The 20969-nt window shown below is 45.3% G+C and overlaps 1 protein-coding gene across 7 annotated transcripts in view; it reads left to right on the forward strand.

The window, feature by feature from the left end:
• The first annotated feature begins 309 nt into the window (after positions 1–309).
• Positions 310–20969, forward strand: part of eea1 (early endosome antigen 1) — a 96852-nt gene continuing 76192 nt past the window's right edge. For 3 of the 7 annotated variants that reach the window (XM_033039425.1, XM_033039424.1, XM_033039423.1), the window contains exons 1-3: positions 310–586; positions 14429–14515; positions 19950–20078. In XM_033039425.1, the coding sequence (XP_032895316.1) occupies positions 563–586; positions 14429–14515; positions 19950–20078 (240 nt within the window). In that variant the 5' untranslated portion in view covers positions 310–562. The remainder of the gene's footprint in view (positions 587–14428; positions 14516–19949; positions 20079–20969) is intronic. The other 4 variants (XM_033039420.1, XM_033039421.1, XM_033039422.1 and 1 more) reach the window with 2 other exon arrangements.

Raw genomic sequence — 20969 nt, forward strand, 5'->3', positions numbered from 1 at the left:
TGACATGATGGGTGGATCACCTGGGAGGACTGACCTGATGGGAGGACCGACCTGATGGGAGGATCACCTGGGAGGACTGACAATGGGAGGACTGACCTGATGGGAGGACCTGATGGGAGGACCACCTGGGAGGACCGACCTGATGTGAGGACCACCTGGGAGGACTGACCTGATGGGAGGACCACCTGGGAGGACGGACCTGATGGGAAGACCACCTGATGGGAGGACCACCTGATGGGAGGACTGACCTGATGGGAGGACCACCTGGGAGGACAAACCTGATGGGAGGACCACCTGCTTAGACTGGCCGGGTGGACCCGGTGGCGGCGCCGTGGGACGGGGACTGTGGTCGTGGTCGGAGTCCGGGCCTGACAGGCGATGCCTGGTTAACGTCAGGCGCCGTCCGCCAGCACCAGGCCCCTCCCTCCAGCCATCCCCGCCCGCGGCGCACGGAGCCAGGCAGCGCCGCCCTCTCTCTCTCTCTCTCTCCCTCCCTCCTCGCCGAGCCAGCGCCGTGTCTGCCGCCTGCCACAGCCCGCCCGCCAGTGCCCAGGTCGCTGCCATGTTCCGCCGGATCCTGCAGAGGGTAGGTGGGGTGAGGTGGGGGCAGGGGGGACGGGAGGGAAGGGAGAGGGAGAGGGAGCGAGCGACTGTCAGCCGACCGCCGAACCCAGGCCCGGTGCGGGCGGCTGGGCCGCGGCCCCGATCCCGATCCCGCCGCCCTTGGGTGGGCGGCAACCGGCCCTTAGCGCGTACCCCCCCCCCCCCCCGGTACAAACAGCCCGGACTCTGGTCCCCTCACCCCCCTCCTCCAATCCTCTTGACCCGCTCGACCCTCCCTCTCCGCCATCATCCACCACAACCAGTCCCCGCCCTCTTCTCCCTCCCCACTGCTTCCCCTATCCCACACCCCAAATCCTACCCCACACTCGAGCACCCCAACACTGCCCCCCAAATCCCTCATTCTCCGCCCTCCCCCTGAACTGCCCTCCTCCTATTACCCCCAGCCCATCCCCCACCTCACCTCAAACCCCCTCCCCGCCCCCGTAACACCACACCTCCCCTCCCCTAATCACCCCCACAAACTTCACCCCTCTCCCAAAAAACCCATTCCCCCGTAACCCCCCACCTCCCCTCCAGCCTCCCAACCCCCATCCCCTCCCCACAATCCTCCCATCCCTTCCTCCATTCCCCCACCCCTCCCTCCATTCCCCCAGCTTCCACCCTCCCCCCATTCCCTCCAGCCTCCCACCCCAACAACCACCCAGCCTTTCCCCAAAATCCTCCCTCCATCTTCCGGGCTCTGCTACCCTCCCCTATGCTCTGCTACCCTCCCCTATGCTCTGCTACCCTCCCCTATGCTCTGCTACCCTCCCCTATGCTCTGCTACCCTCCCCTATGCTCTGCTACCCTCCCCTATGCTCTGCTACCCTCCCCTATGCTCAGCTACCCTCCCCTATGCTCAGCCCCCCTGCATAAGCCATAGGTGCAGGAGTAGGCCATGCAGCCCTTCAAGCCAGCACCGCCATTCACTGTGATCATGGCTGATCCTCCACATTCAGTACCCCATTCCTACCTTCTCACCATTTCCCCTGACCCCGCTATCTTTAAGAGCTCTATCTAACCCTCTCTTGAAAGCATCCAGAGAATTGGCCTCCACTGCCTTCTGAGGCAGTGAATTCCAACTCTCTGTGTGAAAAAGTTTTTCTTCATCTCCGTTCTAAATGGTCTATCCCTTATTCTTAAACCGTAGCCCCAGGTCCTATACTCCCCCAACATTGGGAACATGTTTCCTGCCTCTAGCGTGTCCAATCCCTTAATAATCTTGTATGTTTCAATAAGATTCCCTCTCATCCTTTTAAATTCCAGAGTATACAAGCCCAGCCACTCCATTCTATCAACATATGACAGTCCCGCCATCCTGGGAATTAACCTTGTGAACCTACACCCTCAATAGCAAGAATGTCCTTCCTCAAATTTGGAGAGCAAAACGGCATACAATACTTCAGGTGTGCTCTCATCAGGACCCTGTACAACTGCAGAAGGACCTCTTTGCTCCTATACTCAACTCCTCTTGTTATGAAGGCCAACATGCCATTAGCTTTCTTCACTGCCTGCTGTACCTGCATGCTTACTTTCAATGAGTGATGAACAAGGAACCCCAGATCCTGTTGTACTTCCCCTTTTCCCAACCTGACACCATTCAGATAATAATTTGCCTTCCTGTTTGTGCCACCAAAGTGGATAACGTCACATTTATCCACATTAAACTGCATCTGCCATGCATCCGCCTACTCACCCAACCTGTCCGAGGCACCCTGCATTCTCATAGCATCCTCCTCACAGTTCACACTGCCACCCAGCTTTGTATCATCTACAAATTTGCTAATGTTACTTTGAATCCCTTCATCTAAATCATTGATGTATACTGTAGAAGGCTCCCATGTGAAATCTCACTGATCCATTCCCTCTTTAGAAGCTGCCTGACTTGCTGAGTTACTCCAGCGCTTTGTGTTTTACTCAAGATTCCAGCATCTTCTTCTTCTTGCGTATGGCATGCACAGCCTAAATTTGTAGGACAACTTGTTCTATTTGATCTTATTTGATTGTGCATTCGTGGAAACAGGGCGGACCGCGTGAAGGTTGCAAACTCCCACCCCATTCCAGCACCTGCAGTTCCTTTTGTCTCCATGTAAGGATGTTACTAGAATTGCATAAGCCAGATTGACTGAGGCTAGCAGGTTTCCTTCCTTGAAAGTTGGTTAGGGAGGTAGGTGGAGGGAGGTGCATTTTAGAGTTGTACATCACAAAAACAGCCCCTTCAGCCACCGTGCCCATGCTAGACACAAAAAGCTTGTCATGCAGCATCTCTGAAGAAAAGGAAAAGGCGATGTTTCGTGTCAAGACCCTTCTTCGGGCTGAAGAAGGGTCTCTACCCGAAATGCAGTCCAATGAAGGGTTTCGACCCAAAGCACCACCTATTCCTTTTTCCCCAGAGATGCTGCCTGATCCAGAGTGACTGCAGCTTGTTGTGTCTATCTTTGGTGTAAACCAGCATCTGCAGGTTCTTCCTACACACCATGTCCATGCTGACCATTAAGTACCAATCTCTATTAATCCCATTTACTAGCACTTGGACCATAACCTCCCATTCAATGCAATTATTGCCCTTTGTCTAGTGTGGGGACCTGTTCGTCTGTGGCCTAACCAATGTTTTATTAAGTTGTATCATAACATCTCTGCTTTTATCTTCATTATCTGAGGCATAGAATATGTATCATATCTATCTTCTTTACCGCTTTACCTCCCTGTGCTGCCATCTTTGGGGACCCTTGGGCTTTGAGTCAGTATTCCCTGGGCTCCTCTATATATTGTGAATGTTCTACTCCCATACCAGGCCTCTCCAAAGTGCTTCACCTCTTGCTTCTCAGGATTATATTCCGCCTGCTAATTGCTCTGCCCATCTGATCAACATCACCCTGTAGCTGACCACTATGTTCACTATCAACAAACCCACCAGTGTTCATTTTATGGAATCACACAGCACGGAAACAGGCCTTAGACGACCAAGGCATCCATCTAAACTGAAGATAACCTCAAGATGCTAGAGTAACTCAGCGGGTCAGGCAACCTCTCTGGAGAAAAGGAATAGGTGAAATTTCGAGTCAAGACCTTTTTTCAGACGGGCGTCTGCAGTTATCTGCACAATTTGACAGCCATCTAAATTAATCCCATTTGCCTGCATTTGGCAAATAACCCTTAAAAAAAAAAAAAAACACACACACACATACACACACACACACACACACGCACACACACACCCACCCCCCCCCCCCACACCCCCAAACCCACCTTCCTTTTTAGAGGTCTATAAAATCATGAGATAAATAGATCGGGTAGATGCACAGAGTCTCTTGCCCAGGGTAGGGCAATCGAGAACCAGAGGACACAGGAGTTGAGGCTGGGACTATTGCAACGTGTAATAACCATTTACACAGGTACATGGATAGGACTGGTTTAGAGGGAGATGTGCCAAACGCAGGCACGTGGGACTAGTGTAGATGGGACATGTTGGGCAGAAGGGCCTGTTTCCATGCTGTAACACCCTGTGACTATAACTACTAATTTCCAGCTTTTTACTTTAAATTTTATTCAAAATCTCAAAAGTCCTGGCAGGTGGGATGTAGTCTCATGTTCCCTGGAATGTTAGTATAGGTTCTGAGCAATATTCTAGTTGGATTTATACCCAGGCGTAGTTAGCACCTTTCAAGGAGAGGGCTAGTTTGTTTTGAATTATTTACATCCTATCCCCATCCATTCACTCCAGTCACCTCCCCGTTCACTTCTTTCTTTACCCACCCGCAGAAGTTTACGCGTTCTATTCCTCTCATGATTTTATACACCTCTATAAGATCACACCTCATCCTCCTGGGTTCCAAGGAAGAGAGTTCTAGCCTGCTGAACCTCTCCCTATAGCTCAGGCCTGCAAGTGTTTTTTTTAAAGCTATAATCCTTTTATTTTGACTTCATACTGACCTTGCGCAACTCATCTCTGGCGCTGTTTTAGTGGTTCAGGGAATGGAAAGTGAATGTTGGGCAGCTTGGAATAGTGGGCTGAGCTTTGGCAAGGAAGTGGGAGACGTTGGAAAGAAGGGAAGTGCAAAGATTGCGTCTGTGGCTCATTACTAGTGATTCACAAGTTTAACTCCTCGGTGTTATGTATAGACTAGTGCGGATGCAATTGTGGGCTCAGCAGCACAATTTTGTTGAATGCATTGATATTTTTGATGCTGCATACACAGGTCTACGAAAACCCTTTTAAACTGAGGTCAACAATGCCCCTCTCTGCCTCCTTTGAGTTTGAGTTTAGCTTTTGTTGCTTGCTAACCAGTCAGCGGAAAGACAATACAAGATTACAATCGAGCTATCCACAGTGTATAGCAATGTTACAAAATTTTGAGATTTAAAAAATCAAGTCTGCAATTTATCCCATCAGATAAAGCATAAAAATAAGTTTAATTTGACACCTAATTCACTTTCATATCTCAAGTATTTAAAAAGTTATGGCCATTTTCATACTCGGAAATTAGCATCTTGTTCCCTATTGATTTTCTATGGACATAACAAAAAAGCTGTGATCGTGGACAGTCAAAAGCCCATAACTTTCTTAAAAATTAAGAGAACTGAATGAAATTTTCAGTTATCATAGATTGAACCATTCTGAAACAAATATAAAATAATCTTACTTGGATGACCTGAAATTAAAGCATATAATTAGTTAGTTACCCAATTGTAGCTAATTTCACACTTCAATTACTAGATCTAAACATCTATCCATTTCTTAATAAATGATTAACATTTTTAAATTGCTTAAGTGTCCAAATAATATTCACAAATAATTCACAATAAAACATGATTTTTAAATCTCATTTGCATTAATTTATAGGCCAAATGGAAGGAATTTAGTGTTTAATTGCTGCAAATTAAAGTCCATTTTAAATCAGCTTTCTAGTGGGATCCTGTGGAACGCGCTGGTTTAGAACGTTCACATTGCGGTAGATTTGTGCCCTCAAATGCCCAGAAAAATACTGCGGGATATAATGGGGCCAAAATGAGCTACTCGCAATATTAAACTTTGTATAAAGGGATCTTAAGAAGCCCTTTTTAATGTAAAAATAAGCTACATACCTCCTGTTGCCTGCTTTATGAGACCCTGACGGTTGCCGGCCGTCGGGGGTTTAGAGGTTAATGTTTAAACTACTATAACAATTATACAAGGCCTTTAAAACTAATAATAGCTTTTGCGACGGGGTCTTCCAGCGATTTTTCGTTAATAATTAACTAGGCTGAACATCCTCGATTGGAACAGCCTAGAGAAAATCGCGTTTTAAACCTGCCCCCCTCTAAACAGCGCCAAAATCGCGCACACGGGCTGGGGCAGATTTTCAGCGACGCTTCAGGTACGTTTTGCAACATACCTACAGTGTACATGATAAAGGGAATAACATGAATAACGTTCAGTGCAAGATAAAGTCCAGCGAAGTCTGATCAAAGATAGTCCAAGGGTCTCCACTGAGTAGCTCAGAACTGCTTTTAGTTGTTGGGAGGATGGTTCAGTTGCCTGAAAACAGCCGGGAAGAAACTGTCCCTGAATCTGGAGGTATGCGTTTTCTCACTTCTGTATCTCTTGTCTGATGGGAGAGGGGAGAAGAGGGAGTTGTTGGGGTAAATGGAGTCAATGGAAGGGAGGTTGGTTTGTGTTGGTTTATAGTGTGGGCTGCGTCCACAATCCTCTGCAATGCAATTCTCTTTCCCTTCTCCAGGAGTCCTCCACACTGGCCTGAGATTGCAACACACATTGCCTGTATGACAGGAGAGTGCCTGTCACTGCTGACACACGCACGTGGTGCTCTGCTTCACATTTCAGTGACCCAGCACCGCTGGAGGAATGGGAGACATTTAATTTTGTGATTGTGAAAGGGGTGGGCAGTGAATGAACTGTAACCTGGGGTTGTTACCGTGTTGGGCGGAGTGGTCAAGTGGACTGCATCTCAGGTTGCCCTCGCTCACTGATGTGCCGTGTCTCGGAGCGTGATTAAAGGGAGGCTCTAACAACTAGGTGACACAGCGGTAGAGTTGCTGCCTCGCAGTGCCAGAGACCCAGGTTCAATCCTGACTGCGGGTACCGTCTGTAGCATTTGTATGTCCTCACCATGACCTGCGTGGGTTTTCTCCGGGATCTCCGGTTTCCTCCCACACGCCAAAGACATACAGGTTTGTAGGTTAATTGGCTTCGCTAAACTTGTAAATTGTCCCAAGTGTGTGTAGGATAGTGCTAGTGTACGGTGATCGCTGGTCGGCACAGACTCGGTGGGCCTGTATCTCTGAACTAAACTGAACATTGAGAAGTTCAATATGGCAGAGTCCAGACACATGAAATCAAGAAGAAACAATGCTGGAAAAGAACAACAGGTTAGGCAGCATCTATGGGGAGAGAGAGTAATGGTTAACATTTCAGATTGATGACTGGATTGTGCTTATAGAGGTGTACAAAATCATGAGAGGAATAGATCAGTTAGACACACAGAGTCTCTTGCCCATAGTAGGGGAATCGACAACCAGAAGACATAGGTTTTAGGTGAGGGAGAAAAGATTTAATAGGAACCCGAGGGGTGACTATTTCACACAAACGGTGGTGGGTATATGGAAGGAGCTGCCAGAGGAGATAGTTGAGGCAGATACTATCGCAACGTTTAAGAAACATTTAGACAGGTACATGGATATGATAGGATAGGTTTAGAGAGATATGGGCCATACGCAGGCAGGTGTGCCTAGTGTAGATGGGGAATGTTGGCCGGTGTGGGCAAGTTGGTCCAATGGGCCTGCTTCCACGCTGTAATACTCAATGATTCTATAACAGCAATGGTGTCTGATAAACGCAGTCAGAGACAGATCGTGGTTTTTGTGGATCTGTGTTGTCCTGGCACCAGATTTTCATTGGCAATTATCTAAAATGTTAACTTGAAGCATCTTGTTTGGACTCGCATATGTGTGGCTAATTGGTGATTGTAGCCCAAGGCAGATTATTTCAAAGTTGCACAGAAATAGGCTAATTATGTCAATGCTGGTGCTTCTGGAACATGTGAGCTACTTGGCCCGCCCCCCCCCCCCCCACCTCACTTCAAACCTCCCCGAGCTGAATCGTGTCAATGCAGCCTCTCCTTAAAGCTTTCTGTTTGTCCCAAGTGCTCCCTGTGAATAGACACAACATGCAGGAATAACTCAGCGGGTCAGGCAGCATGTATGGAGAGAAGGAATAGTTCACGTTTCAGTTCGAAATCCTTCTTCAGACTGAGAGTCAGGGGAGAGGGAAACTAGAGGTATGAAAATCAGCGGATGACCAAAGTAAGGTTGAGCCCACAATAGTCCATTATTGGCTGTGGAAGAGGTGATAACGAAGAGATGTATGGATCCATGAAACATATATGGATACATGATACCTGAAAACAGTGGAACAGGCTTGGGTGGGGGAGGGACTTTTCCTACCTCTAGTTTCCCGCTCCCCTAATTTTCAATCTGAACTAGGGTTTCGACCCAAAACATTCCCTATTCCTTTTCTCCAGAAATGCTGCCTAACCCATTGAGTTACTCCAGCATGTTATGTCTTTCTTCAGTGTAAACCAGCATCTGCAGTTCCTTCCAACACATTTTGTCTACTCCCTGTGGAAATAGGTTCACTTAAATTTAAAAAAAAAAAAAAAAAATGCTCAGCAGGTCAGGCAGCAACTGTGGAAAGAGACACAGTAAATATTTTACGTTAGGGACTTCCTCTAGAACTGAGAAAGAGAGAAACAAGTTAGTGAGGGACATGGGAAGGGATGGCTACATCAAAACAATATCTCTGATAGGGCGAGACTGAAGGGCAATGTGTTGCTGAAATCAGATAAATCTATTTTGTCTATTCTGTTGCTAATGGTAAAGTTATGGGACATGACAAGTAGGCCAGACTGTACTTAAAGTTCCTCAGCGTTGGTGTCCCGGGTTCATTCCTGACCTTGGGTGCTGTCTGTGTGGAGTTTGCTCCTTCTCCTTATAACTGCATGGCTTACCTCCGGGAACTTCAAACATTCCAAAGACGCGAGGATCTGCCGTTCTTACCCAGTTTAACCTATATGTGACTTCAGATCCACATTTGTCCTTGATTTTTATCTGTCTTCTCAACTCAGTAAGACAGTCATTGGCATTGTCAATGTTGTTGCCATATCCTGTGGGAACATCATTGCATTGATCTGTTCATAACTTCAAGTTCTAGGAGCAGAATTAGGCCCATCAAGTCTGCTCCGCTATTCAATCATGGCATTTTTTTTTTTTTTTTTTTTTTTTTTTTAAACCTTTTTCTATGGAACTTATTATTATTTAAATTATGTGAAGCGCTTTGGGGTCAATGCAAATTGTCTTAAAATGCGCTATATAAATAAAGTTTACTTACTTACTTACTTACATGGCTGATCTATTTTTTTCCCCCTCAACCCCATTCTCCTGCCTTTGCCCTATAACCCCTAACACCTGTACTAATCAAGTATCTTGTCAATCTCCGCCTTAAATATATCCATTGACATGGCCTCCACCCACTGTCCGTGGCAAAGAATTCCACAGATTCACCACCTTTTGACTAAAGAAATTCCTTCTCTGGGGAAGTCCAGAACAAGGGGTCACAGTTTAAGGATAAGGGGGAAATCTTTTAGGACCGAGATGAGAAAAACATTTTTCACACAGAGAGTGGTGAATCTCTGGAATTCTCTGCCACAGAAGGTAGTTGAGGCCAGTTCATTGGCGATATTTAAGAGGGAGTTAGATGTAGCCCTTGTGGCTAAAGGGATCAGGGGGTATGGAGAGAAGGCAGGTACAGGATATTGAGTGGATGATCAGCCATGATCATATTGAATGGCGGTGCAGGCTCGAAGGGCCGAATGGCCTACTCCTGCACCTATTTTCTATGTTTCTATGTTTCTCATCTCTTTTCTAAAGGTACGTCCTTTTACGGTTATTGCCTCTAGACTCTCCCACTAGTGGAAACAGCCTCTCCACATCCACTCTATCCAGACCTTTCACTATTCGGTACGTTTCAATGAGGTCCCCCTCATCCTTCTAAACTCCAGTGAGTACAGGCCCATTGCCGTTAAACGTTCATCTGCTGTGGAATCCATTACTCCTCCTACCATTCCTTGATATCATCACCTAAATCATTTGGATAGAGCCAGATGGTACATCAGTGCCTGCTTCAGTTCACAACTGTTGCTTCAGCTTTCACTTGCATTTGCTTAACCACTAAATGGTGCTCGCGACTTTCTTAGTAGTAGCTACAGCTCAGCATGTCTGTGGGTTTAAATTCCAGTCCAGTGACTCGGGTGTGCAATCTAGGCTGGCACACGAGCTGGGAAGTGCTGGGCTTCAGAACCAAAGCTGTGACTGGTGCTATTTACAGAAGAACATGGTGGTAATCTCCAGTGTCTTGGCCAGTGTTTATCTGTTTTTCACTCCAGCAGTACCTTGCAATCTTCTGCTAATGCAGGAGTGCAGATGGGAACTTGGATTATTGTCAAATCTGCAACACTCTGGTGCTGTACCCTCTTGGAGTGTCAATCTGTCTGATAAATAATGGGGGGGAAATCTTTTGGTAAGGGTGTACAGTGACATTTATTGATCAATTACAACAAATGTGATCATAATTGGAAAATTGGCATTTTCCCAAGCAGGGCTTATAACACGATGAACGTTCAGTTCACCATCCTTCACACACACTGGGGACAATTTTACAATTTTACCAAGCCAAATAACCTACAACCCTGAACATCTTTGGAGTGTGGGAGGAAACCGGAGCACCCGGAGAAAACCCACGCTGGTCACAGGGAGAACGTGCAAACTCCGTACAGACAGCGCCCAGTACACGATCGAACCCGGGTCTCTGGCGTTGTAAGGCCGCAGCGCTACCGCTGTGCCGCCCCATTAGTTATAATAATAGCTGTAATAATAAAAATAATTAAATTAATTCAAACATAAATAAATAATGATTATTACCCCCTTTAAACCGCGCGCCTCTTACCTTAGAGCTATCGGTTATACAGTTTAATGTTCTTGACATTTCAATATGTTGTTTGAAATCGTGACTTTTTGATGATTGAAGGTTAAAATTACTTCAACCTTTAAAGAATCAAGTTAGATGGATCCAAATTGTCCCTCAACCTTTTAATCTATTTCTTCATTCCTTTATTGAATGTGACAGTTGTTGAGAAAGTCCTTTCCCTTGATGATTTGCTTGACCTTTTTGAGATGGCAATTAAAAGTCAACCAACTTTTGGGCGGTCTCTTCCACATTCCAAAAGCTCTGGGTGAAACAGATTCTTTATCAGTTCCCCTCTAAACCTCCTTCCCTTCATCATCGGACGATGTCCTCTGGTTATATTAACAGATTGGATAAGGGTGCGTGATTCATTTCCTGAAGGCCATTAGTGAAATAGTTGCGACTTTACAATTTTCCAGTTGTTTTGAAGTAAAAAATGACTGATAATAGTTCTGTTACAGGGTAACTTGAAAAAGCGTACTTATAACACCAAAGGGCAATTTGACCCATCTAGTCTGTGGAGGAAGGAATTGCAGATGCTGATTTACATCGAAAATAGAGACACAAAAAGCTGGTCAGCGGTCAGGCAGCATCTTTGGAGAAAAGGAATGGGTGACATTTCAGGTCTGAAGAAGGGTCTCAACCCGAAACATCGCCTATTCCTTTCCCCCAGAGACGTTGCCTGACCCGCTGACTTACTCCAGCTTTTTATGTCCATCTTCTGATCCATCTAGTCAGTTCATTCTTTCAGTGGAGCAATCGTATTATTCCTTTCTTTATATCACTGCACGTATTCTCTCACACATGCCCATCAACACCTTTTAACGTACCTAAACAACATTTAATCTACCAGCACCATCTATTCTGCCAACCAAGCATCTATTTATATGAATCACATTTCCCAATACTTGGCACATAACCATCTACGCCTCAGTGAATCCTAGATACTTATTAAACATTCTGAGAGGGGCACTTTCACCCTCAAGCAGCGTGTTCCAGAGTCCAACCAGCCTCTGGGTGAAATAGTTCCTCGGATGCCCTCACCTTAAATCTATGCGCTCCAGCTATGGGGAAATGTTTCCTATTATGTCCCCTGTCTGTGCCCATCATAATTTTGTGTAGGAAAGAACTGCAGATGCTGGTTTAAATCGAAGATAGACACAAAATGTTTGTGTACATCGTCCAAATGCCCCCTTCAGAGTACAGAATGTAGTATATGGTTTCAGGGAAAGTGCGGATAAAATAAACAAGGGTTAGATTGTGAATACATCCTTGGCTTATGAGCGTCTGTTCAAGAGTCACTGGTAAGGATCGTTAGAGACTTTCCTTCCCTTAACCGTCTGTCAACCTCTCTTTTGAATATATTCAATATCCCGCCTGGTCAGTTCCCTTGGGGAAAGACTTTAGAGATACAGCGCGGGAACTGGCCCTTTGGCGCACTGAGTCCACGCCGACCAGTGATCACACCGTATACTAATGCTATCCTACACACGAGGGAAAATTGACTATTTTATCGAAGCCAATTAACCTACAAACCTGTACGTCTTTGGAGTGTGGGAGGAAACCAGGACAACCGGAGAAATCCCACGCAGGTCACAGGGAAAACTTACAAACTCCGCACAGGTCAGGATGGAACCCGGGTCTCTGGCCGCGCGGTAAGGCAGCAACTCTACCGCCGTGCCACCCTAAATGAGTCCAATGATTTCCGATGCTCTGAGAGAAAGAATCGTCTCATGTCTCTTGTCAAGTAAGGGTGATCCATTGCTCTGAAGCTGGTGGGATCCAGACTCCTGTCTCTGCATCAGCTGGCTTGCTGGTGGCTTTGACCACCATGCATCATGAACAGATTTGCTTAATTTGACAGTAAAGGTTTTTGTGGACTGCTGATTTTTGTGGGAAAGATTATTTCCGTAACTTTAAAGTAACTGATATTCTTTTAAGAACAATAAATTAAGTCTTCACTGGGCTTATACAGTTCGTTCAGATAAACTAGTTGGTAAGCCAATTTTTCAAAGTAAAAAATGATTCTTAATATCTTCCTGCTGAAACTTAGCATGCCCTTCTGATGAGGGGGTCAGGTCATTTGTGTTATGTAAAGGTTTGTATTTACGTGCTACAAATGAGGTTGTACATCCATAACTAGACTCTTGATATTCTGTACTATTGGGTGCTACTCTTTGGATGAGCCATTGAACCGAGGCACTACTTGCCCACTTGGGTGGAATGAAGGTGTCCTACAACATAGTTTATGGAAGAAGGGAGTCCTCTCTGATCCCCAAGGCCAATATGTATTCCACAAAGAACATCACAAACCTTAAACATCACTGTGACCCTTCAGTCTGAAGAAGGGTCCCAACCCGAAAGGTCACCTATCCTTTTTCTCCAGAGATGCTGCCTGACCCGCTGAGTTACTCCAGCACTTTGTGTCTAGCTTCAGTACATACTATCAGCTGCAATTCCTTTCTACACATCACAAAACATATTGATGTGAACACTGCCCCTTCAACATTCATGCCATTCACCATATTGCTGAGTAGGGGAGTTTGCTCTGTGGAAATTGGGTGCTGGGTTTCCATACATTCAAGAGGTTAGTTGTCAAATATTGCTCATTCTATGCATCATCTTGAGAAGGACAATGGAAAGATATTTTTTGTTTGTTCATTATCCAAGTGATTTTTTTTATCGGGTATCCTGTTTTCAAATGGAGACTAATGGTTATAGTACTCTGTACTTTGGATGAGTTGCTGCAATAAGCTTCCTGTTTCAGACAAGATGTCAATGAACTACAGGTGCTGGGAATAGGAAATAAAGACAGAAAGTGCTGCAAACTCCAAGCAGGCTAGGCTGCATTCGTGAAAAGAGAAATAGTCAACATTTTAAGTCCACACCCTTGCATCAGAAGTGAGAAAGTGAGCAAATTCTAGGAGACTCGAGCTGAGGGGTGTAACCTTCACGTGTTCCGCCCTGTTTCGACGAATGCAATCAACCTGGCGTGCGACAACTTGTCCTACAACTTTAGGCTGTGCACGCCATACGCAAGAAGAAGAAGAGCTGAGGTGCAGGTATTCCTAGATGATGCAGTGAGAAAGGACGGTTTGGTGAAGTTTTGTACATTTGTTGGCGCCAGAAACGTGGCGACTTGTGCACTGCATAGGTGAGGCCTGCCGTATGGTTGTACCGAGTTGTACCCAAAACAAAGCATTTCACTGTACCGAGCTACAGGTGACAATAAAATATCATTGAATCATTAACAAAGTGAAGTTAGCCATCTGTTTATCATTGGGGTTGAGATAATACTTGCGCCCTGCTGGTGTCCCCAGATCAGAAAGTCTGAAGGACGCATTGCTCCCCGGCCACTCCCTCTCCTCCCCTCTCCCATTGGGCAAAAAAAGTGTGAAAGCACGCACCTCTAGATTCAGGGACAGTTTCTTCCCAGCTGTTATCAGGCAACTCAACCATCCTACCAACAACTAGAGAACAGTCCTGAACTATTATCTATCTCATTGGAGATCCTCAGACTATATTTGATCAGACTTTACTGGCTTTATCTTGCACTAAACGTTATTCCCTTTGTCCTGCATCAGTACTCACGGCTTGATTGTAATCATGTATTGTCTTTCTGCTGACTGGTCAGCAGGGAGCAAAAGCTTTTCACTGTACCTCTCTGTACAAGTGACAATAAACTAAACTCAACTCAAGAAGAGGCAACTTTGGCCATGAGAAAGTTTTGGATCTGTGTGATTCTTTGTGGAGAGTTGGGTCCAGTCCTGGTTGGCCGTGGCCTGAATCTTTTTCCTTCTCTTGTAGACATCCCTTGCTTCCACGGGTTCTGATGCAGATACCTCAGTAACGGCAGCACCGGCTGTAGAAGTCAACAATGAAGGTGGTTCTGAGGTATGTAACTCTTAAGTACATCCTTTATTTTTCAAGGATCCCTCCCCTCTACCTTCAGTCTGAAGAAGGTCCCGGCCTGAAACGTCTCCCCGTTCTTTCTCTCCAGAGATGCTGCCCGACCCGCACTTTGTGTCAATCTTCTTTATTTTTCAAATCTGTTGCAATGGTTGTTGCTTTTCTGCAATATATCTTCTACAGGGATTAATTTAAGATGACACATTGTATTCTCGAGATTAAGCTGATAAAATTGAAGCAAGATGAAAACAGAAACATATAGAATAGATGGATGACTAACATAGACTTGGGCATTCAAAACCACACTCTGTATCCAGACTCGCACTACGTTAAACAAAACGCTAAGTTTTTAAAATTCTTATTCTTGAATTTCCATCCCTCCCTGATTGCTCCTTTCTCACTTCAGTAGCCTTGCATGCCTCCTGTTTGTCGTTCCCAATTTTAATCACTCCACCGCTGGTAACCGTGCTTCCACTGCAGCTCTACCACTACGCCACACTGCCGCCCCAATTCATGGCAGCTCGTAGAATTTAATCTGCTAGAGAATCAATTATCCCAGTCTTACTACTGCTGCGAGAGAAGGAGCTGAAGCCAGGTTAGTGGACATGAAGATTTTAGGTTAGATTAGTTTGGAGATCGGGATTGAAAATAGTAAACCAACATCATAAAATGGAGAATTACAATGGGTCTGATGATCAGTCAACCTCCGCCAGCAGAATACCAGTAATCCGGTTAGGAGGAATGGAGAGGTGCCACAGACCAAGATCAGTGAACGGGTTGGTACTGGGAGAGTGGGGAGACATGATAAAGATGGGCCGAAGGGATTCCCTCCTCACGACTGATGAGACCATCTTTCGGCCTGAATGTTCACGTTTGCAAACAATAAGTATTTTAGGCTAGCTTCCGGCTTGACGAACGGGAGTTGGCTGATAGTCTTTTAATGTTAAAGTTGGCAGGTGGCCTCTCTCCCTGGAGCAGGGAGTGAAGAGAAACTCCGTTAATTCTGGGATCTGAGTCTTGAGGAGTCGGGAGATTTGACCAAGTTTGGGGCGGCACATTGGTACAGCTGATAGAGCCCTTTTCCGAGCTATATCTCCAACCTAAACTAAATCTGATTACATTGAGCTTCTTGAATCTAGTAGTTTAGAGATACAGCGTGGAAATGGGCCCTTTGGCCCACCAAGTCCGTGCCGACCAACGCTCACCCCATATACTAGTTCTATCTTGCACACTAGGGACAATTTACAGAAGCCAATTAATCTACAAACCTGTATGACTATGGAGTGTGGGAGGAAACCGGAGCACCTGGAGAAAACCCACGCAGATCGCGAGGAGAACGTGCAAACTCCATGCAGACAGCACCCGAGTCTCTGGCACTTTAAGGCAACAACTGTCACTCTGCCTCCTCTGTTCTCTCCCGTTTCTGCCACAAGCACTAGTTTTGAGGATCTTCGCCGACCTTCCAAAACCACCCCTTGGATTACTCGGTTATAGAAACATAGTAAGGTGCAGGAATAGGCCATTCGGTCCTTCGAGCCAGCACCGTCATTCAATATGATCATGGCGGATCATCTAAAATCAGTACCCCATTCCTGCTTTTTCCCCACATCCCTAGATTCCTTTAGTCCTAAGAGCTAAATCTAACTTTCTCTTGAAACCATCCAGTGAATTGGTCTCCACTGCCTTGTGTGGCAGAGAATTCCACAGATTCACAACTCTCTGGGTGAAGCCATTTTTCCTCATCTCAGTCCTAAATGGCCTTACCCCTTATTCTTAATCTGTGACCCCTGGTTCTGGCCTCCCCCAACATCGGGAACATTTTTCCTGCATCTAGCCTGTCCAATCACTTAAGAATTTTATATGTTTCTATAAGATATCCTCTCATCCTTCTAAATTCCAGTGAATACAAGCCCAGTTGATCCATTCTTTCATCATATGCTAGTCCTGCCATCCCGTGAAATAACCTGGTGAACCTGCGCTGCACTCCCTCAATAGCAATAATGTCCTTCCTCAAATTAGGAGACCAAAATTGTACACAATACTCCAGGTGCGGTCTCTTATACTGGGCAATCGGCAATAACGGACACCATTCCTTCCCTTCCCCCCCAATATGGTCCGTTATAATGAGGGTTTACTGTATAGACAAATTGAAATGAGACTAAAAATGACAAAATAGAGTGCTGGTGTAATTAACACAATTTTGCAGAGGAACGACCATTTGTCAAAATAATTCAAATGGCAGTATCTTGAAGTGCAGAGCAAACAGAGGAGGTCCCTGTTCTGTTCCTGTGTGGGAACTTGTGGAAGTTGACAAATCGCCCATGGTTGACAATGCGCTGCCATGTCAAAGAATGGAGGGGCAGCAGTGACCACTCTGGGAGGATGTGAACACGCAGACTTGCTCAAATACCACATTCATTTAAGCCCCTGTCCCACTTAGAAAATCTAAACAGCAACCTCTGATGACCTTGCCCGCCACCCAAAAAAGATCAAGGTCGAGGTGACCTGCAACCTCCTACCACCTCCCACGCAGATGTTGAAAACCTTGCTCGACTATGAAGAAAACCGGCTGCGACTAAAAAATGATCGATTTTTAAAATGGTAACCTATTTTTAGTCGAGGCCGGTTTTAATCATGATGAAAAAATAGCAGCAACCTAGATGAAGCCTCGACCACGCAGAAACCACTTTCGACCATTAGGGAGAGTGACCAAAACCTCCGGTGACCTCATGGAAACCTTGGGTGGCGGGCAAGGTCATCAGAGGTTGCTGTTTAGGTCTCCTAAGTGGGACAGGCCCTTTACTGTACCCACACCAAGGAAAGATAATCTCTATCGATGCCAAAATCTTAGGGACTTCGGTTGTTGGAATTAACTGTGGCCACTTAAAAGACAGGATGAAGAGTTTCTGGCAAAGGGTCAAGACAGATGTGGAATTGTTACCAACCTGCAGTTTGCTGAACATGTTGACCAAATAACTTGACAGTTGTGAGATCTGACAAGGCTTGTAATAAAGAGCTGGCTCTTATAGAATCAGCATGGCCTCCAACAAAGACAACATTTTAACAGCAGCTTAACAATAATAACCATAGAAAGCAGGTTTCATCACAGCGTGGATTGGGAACAGCTCTGCCCAAGATTTCAAGAAATTGCAGAGAATTATGGATGCAGCCAAGCCCTTCACACAGACCAGACTCCCCACTATTGACTGCATCTACACTTCACGCTGCCCCTGAAAAGCAGCCAACATAATCAAAGACTCGTCCCACCCTGCTTCATCCTGCTCCCATCCGGCAGAAGGTACAGAAGATTGAAACCAGAATCTGGAGCAACTTCTTCCCCTCCTATCAGGTTTCAGGGCGGTCCTGGCATAAGCTAGGATACTGTTCGATTCACCTATACCCCATTGAGAACATTGACTTTCACAGAAACGGAAGCGCTACAATGCTGAGAACTATATTCTGCACTCTGTATCTTCCCCATTGCTCTATCTATTGTACTTGAGTTTGAACATTGTATCTATGTTTGTATCTGATATATTTGGATAGCATATAAAAACAAAGCTTTTCACTGCACCTCAGTACATGTGACTGTAATAAACCTGAAATAATACAAGAATAAATGTGCAATAACTGAGCACTTCTAGTATTTGGCTCAGAACATCAACTGCAGGATTGGGGAAGATTAGCACTGGAATCGGCAATCATAACCAAACCGACAGGAAGATGGAAAATCAAGGGCATTGCCATCGTCAAAAAGATTGGATTGTAACAAATTCCCTGAGGCTGTGACATGGACTTTCACAAGCCAAGCTTGAGAAACGCTTGCATGTATTTGAAGTGCGAGTTTATGATACGATCTGTTTGATTGTGAATCTGAAGAGGAAATTGAATAAAGGCGAGCAGCAGCAGATGTGATTTGAGCTGGACACAAAGTGCTGGAGCAACTCATCGGGTCAGGCAGCGTCTCTGGAGAAAATGGACGGGTGGCGTTTCGGGTGGGAATCCTTCTTCAGATTCGCAGGATGCTGCCTGACCCGCTGAGTTACTCCAGCACCTTGTTTCTATCTTTGAACGAACCAGCATCTGCAGTTCATTCCTACACAGAATTCCAGCTGCAAATGAGCTTTACGACAAAAAGGAAACAACAAAAATTTGGCCATATGGCAGGAAACAGCAGCTTTGCTCAAACAAAACTTGTGGAGCGGTGTTGTTGAAGAGAAAGGAAAGAGAGGAAGATAAACCAAGACACCAACTCATCACATTTAATTTATTATCGCAGAGGATCTGAGACACCTGCTGATCAAATTGGTTTTAAGTGGTATCAATTGGAAAGGGAGACCCATCTACCTATCTCTCGTTGCCCTTTCCCCTGACTCTCAGTCTGAAGAAAGGTCTCAACTCAAAACATCACCTATTCCTTTTCTCCAGAGATGCTGTCTGTCCCGCTGAGTTATTCCTACTTTTTGTGTCTATCTCCCATCTTTATCATCCTTCTTTTACAATGTGGTTTACCCTAAAGTATAATTGACAGTCCTTACACATTCAACACAGGAGTCGGTAAGCGATCATCCAGTCTGTTGCACTCTCCTGTAGGATTATGTCTGATCTGTAGCTTGACTCCATTTCCCTGCCGTTCCTCCATGAACTTTGTTATCCTTACCCACCAAAATCTAGACTTGAAATTTGCTGTTGACACACTGAACGTACAACCTTTTCTTTTTAAACTGTTTCTAATTTCTCCACATTTTAATGGAAAATGTGTTTCCTGATATCCCTCTATGGTAACCTTGAATCTCCGTATGGCCTTGCACGCACCTGCCAGGAAACCATTTATCGCAATACTGAGTCCATCCAATTGTTTTAAGGAGTACATGTTATTTTACCTCTGAGTTTCTATTAATGAGTTCAAAGGAGGGTTTCAAGTTTGCCAGAGCACTAGAGAAAAAATACATCCACTTGTCTGAACACAATATACACTTGCCTCAACACCCCTTGCAAAGTGTGGAACAAGGAGCAGACTGTAATTGAGAATTAATGCCTGTTGTTAATGAAATTGTATTGCATTTGAAGATTTGATTTGCTGCTGAAGTCCATTTAATAGAATTGTTCCCTACAGTGGATTATCGTCAGATTAACACATTGTTAATTTAGTCTCAAAATGGACTGAATCAAGTTATATAGTGTGGACTGCAGATAAAAGATGTTCTGCTTCTTTCTTTGAACACTGACAATGAAAATACTTATCCTTTCAGCACACGCGGGAACTTCGAAGAGCGTTCAATCCAATTGTCCTGCATGTTGAATTTACTCTCCACGTTTTTGTGTGTGCAGATGTCTTGCTTTCATGGTCACAGAAGTTTTTTTGTGCTTGATCTTGCTCGTAATACGTTATAATTCTGAAAGTTAACACTTTTTCCAGGGGTTCATCTGTCCCATCTGTATGCAATCGTTTCTAACGCCAACTCAGCTGTTTGAGCATGACCAGAACGAGCACACTGTGGCAGACAGGGCGATACAGGAGCAACTTAATCCAGAAGCGGCCATTAGTGTGGGTTGCTTTTTGTTTGAACTCTCTCTGGGTGGATGCGTGAAGTGGTGGTGGCTATTCATTCTTACGTGAAAGGTGTCTTGATTTTTGTTTTTTCCCCCCCTTGCGTTAGCAGTGGGCTAGCCTTTCTCTTCACCGTAGAGCACATTTTATGTCAGCATGGCCGTACATTGAGTTTGTCTTACTGTTGCACAGCCTTCTCTTCACTACTGGTTAAGTCATGTTCTAAAAGGAAAGTGGGGGGTTTTCATTTGAAAATTGTGCTCTATAATACATGGCTTTGCTTCCATAATCACCTGCATGGCAGCCTCTCAACTTTGGCCATTGAGGAGTTTCTAAATGGCAGCTGGAAGAATTGGTCCCTTGAGTGCATCTTTCCCTGATGAATGTGCGGTTAGTCTAGTTTAGAGATACAGCAGGGAAACCGATCGAGTCCGCACCGACCAGCGATCCCTGCACACTGATCTAACCTACACACAATTATACCAAGCCAATTAACCTACAAACTTGTACGTCTTTGGAGTGTGTGAGGAAACTGGAGACCCCGGAGAAAACCCACGCAGGTCACTGGGAGAACGTACAAACTCCTTACAGACAGTACCTGTGGTCAGGATCAAAGCCGGGTCTCTGGTGCTCTGCGCCACCGTCTCGCCCAAAGTGGTGAGGATAGTGGTGACGATATTATACTTCAGGGTGACACAGAAAGGATGATGACATGGTTAAAAGCTTGAAAGATGGAGCTTGGAGTTTAAAAAGTAGGAAGTTATAGATGATCTGAAATGACCCCCTGATAGGTATTGGAAATGGCCAAAGCTTTCTTCCTGATGCAAAATCTATTTCACAACCACTTTTCCTGCAATCTGTCCAACAGTTCACAAGCCAGGTATTCAA

This window comes from Amblyraja radiata, chromosome 21 (assembly GCF_010909765.2).
Source record: "Amblyraja radiata isolate CabotCenter1 chromosome 21, sAmbRad1.1.pri, whole genome shotgun sequence".
Taxonomy (NCBI): domain Eukaryota; kingdom Metazoa; phylum Chordata; class Chondrichthyes; order Rajiformes; family Rajidae; genus Amblyraja; species Amblyraja radiata.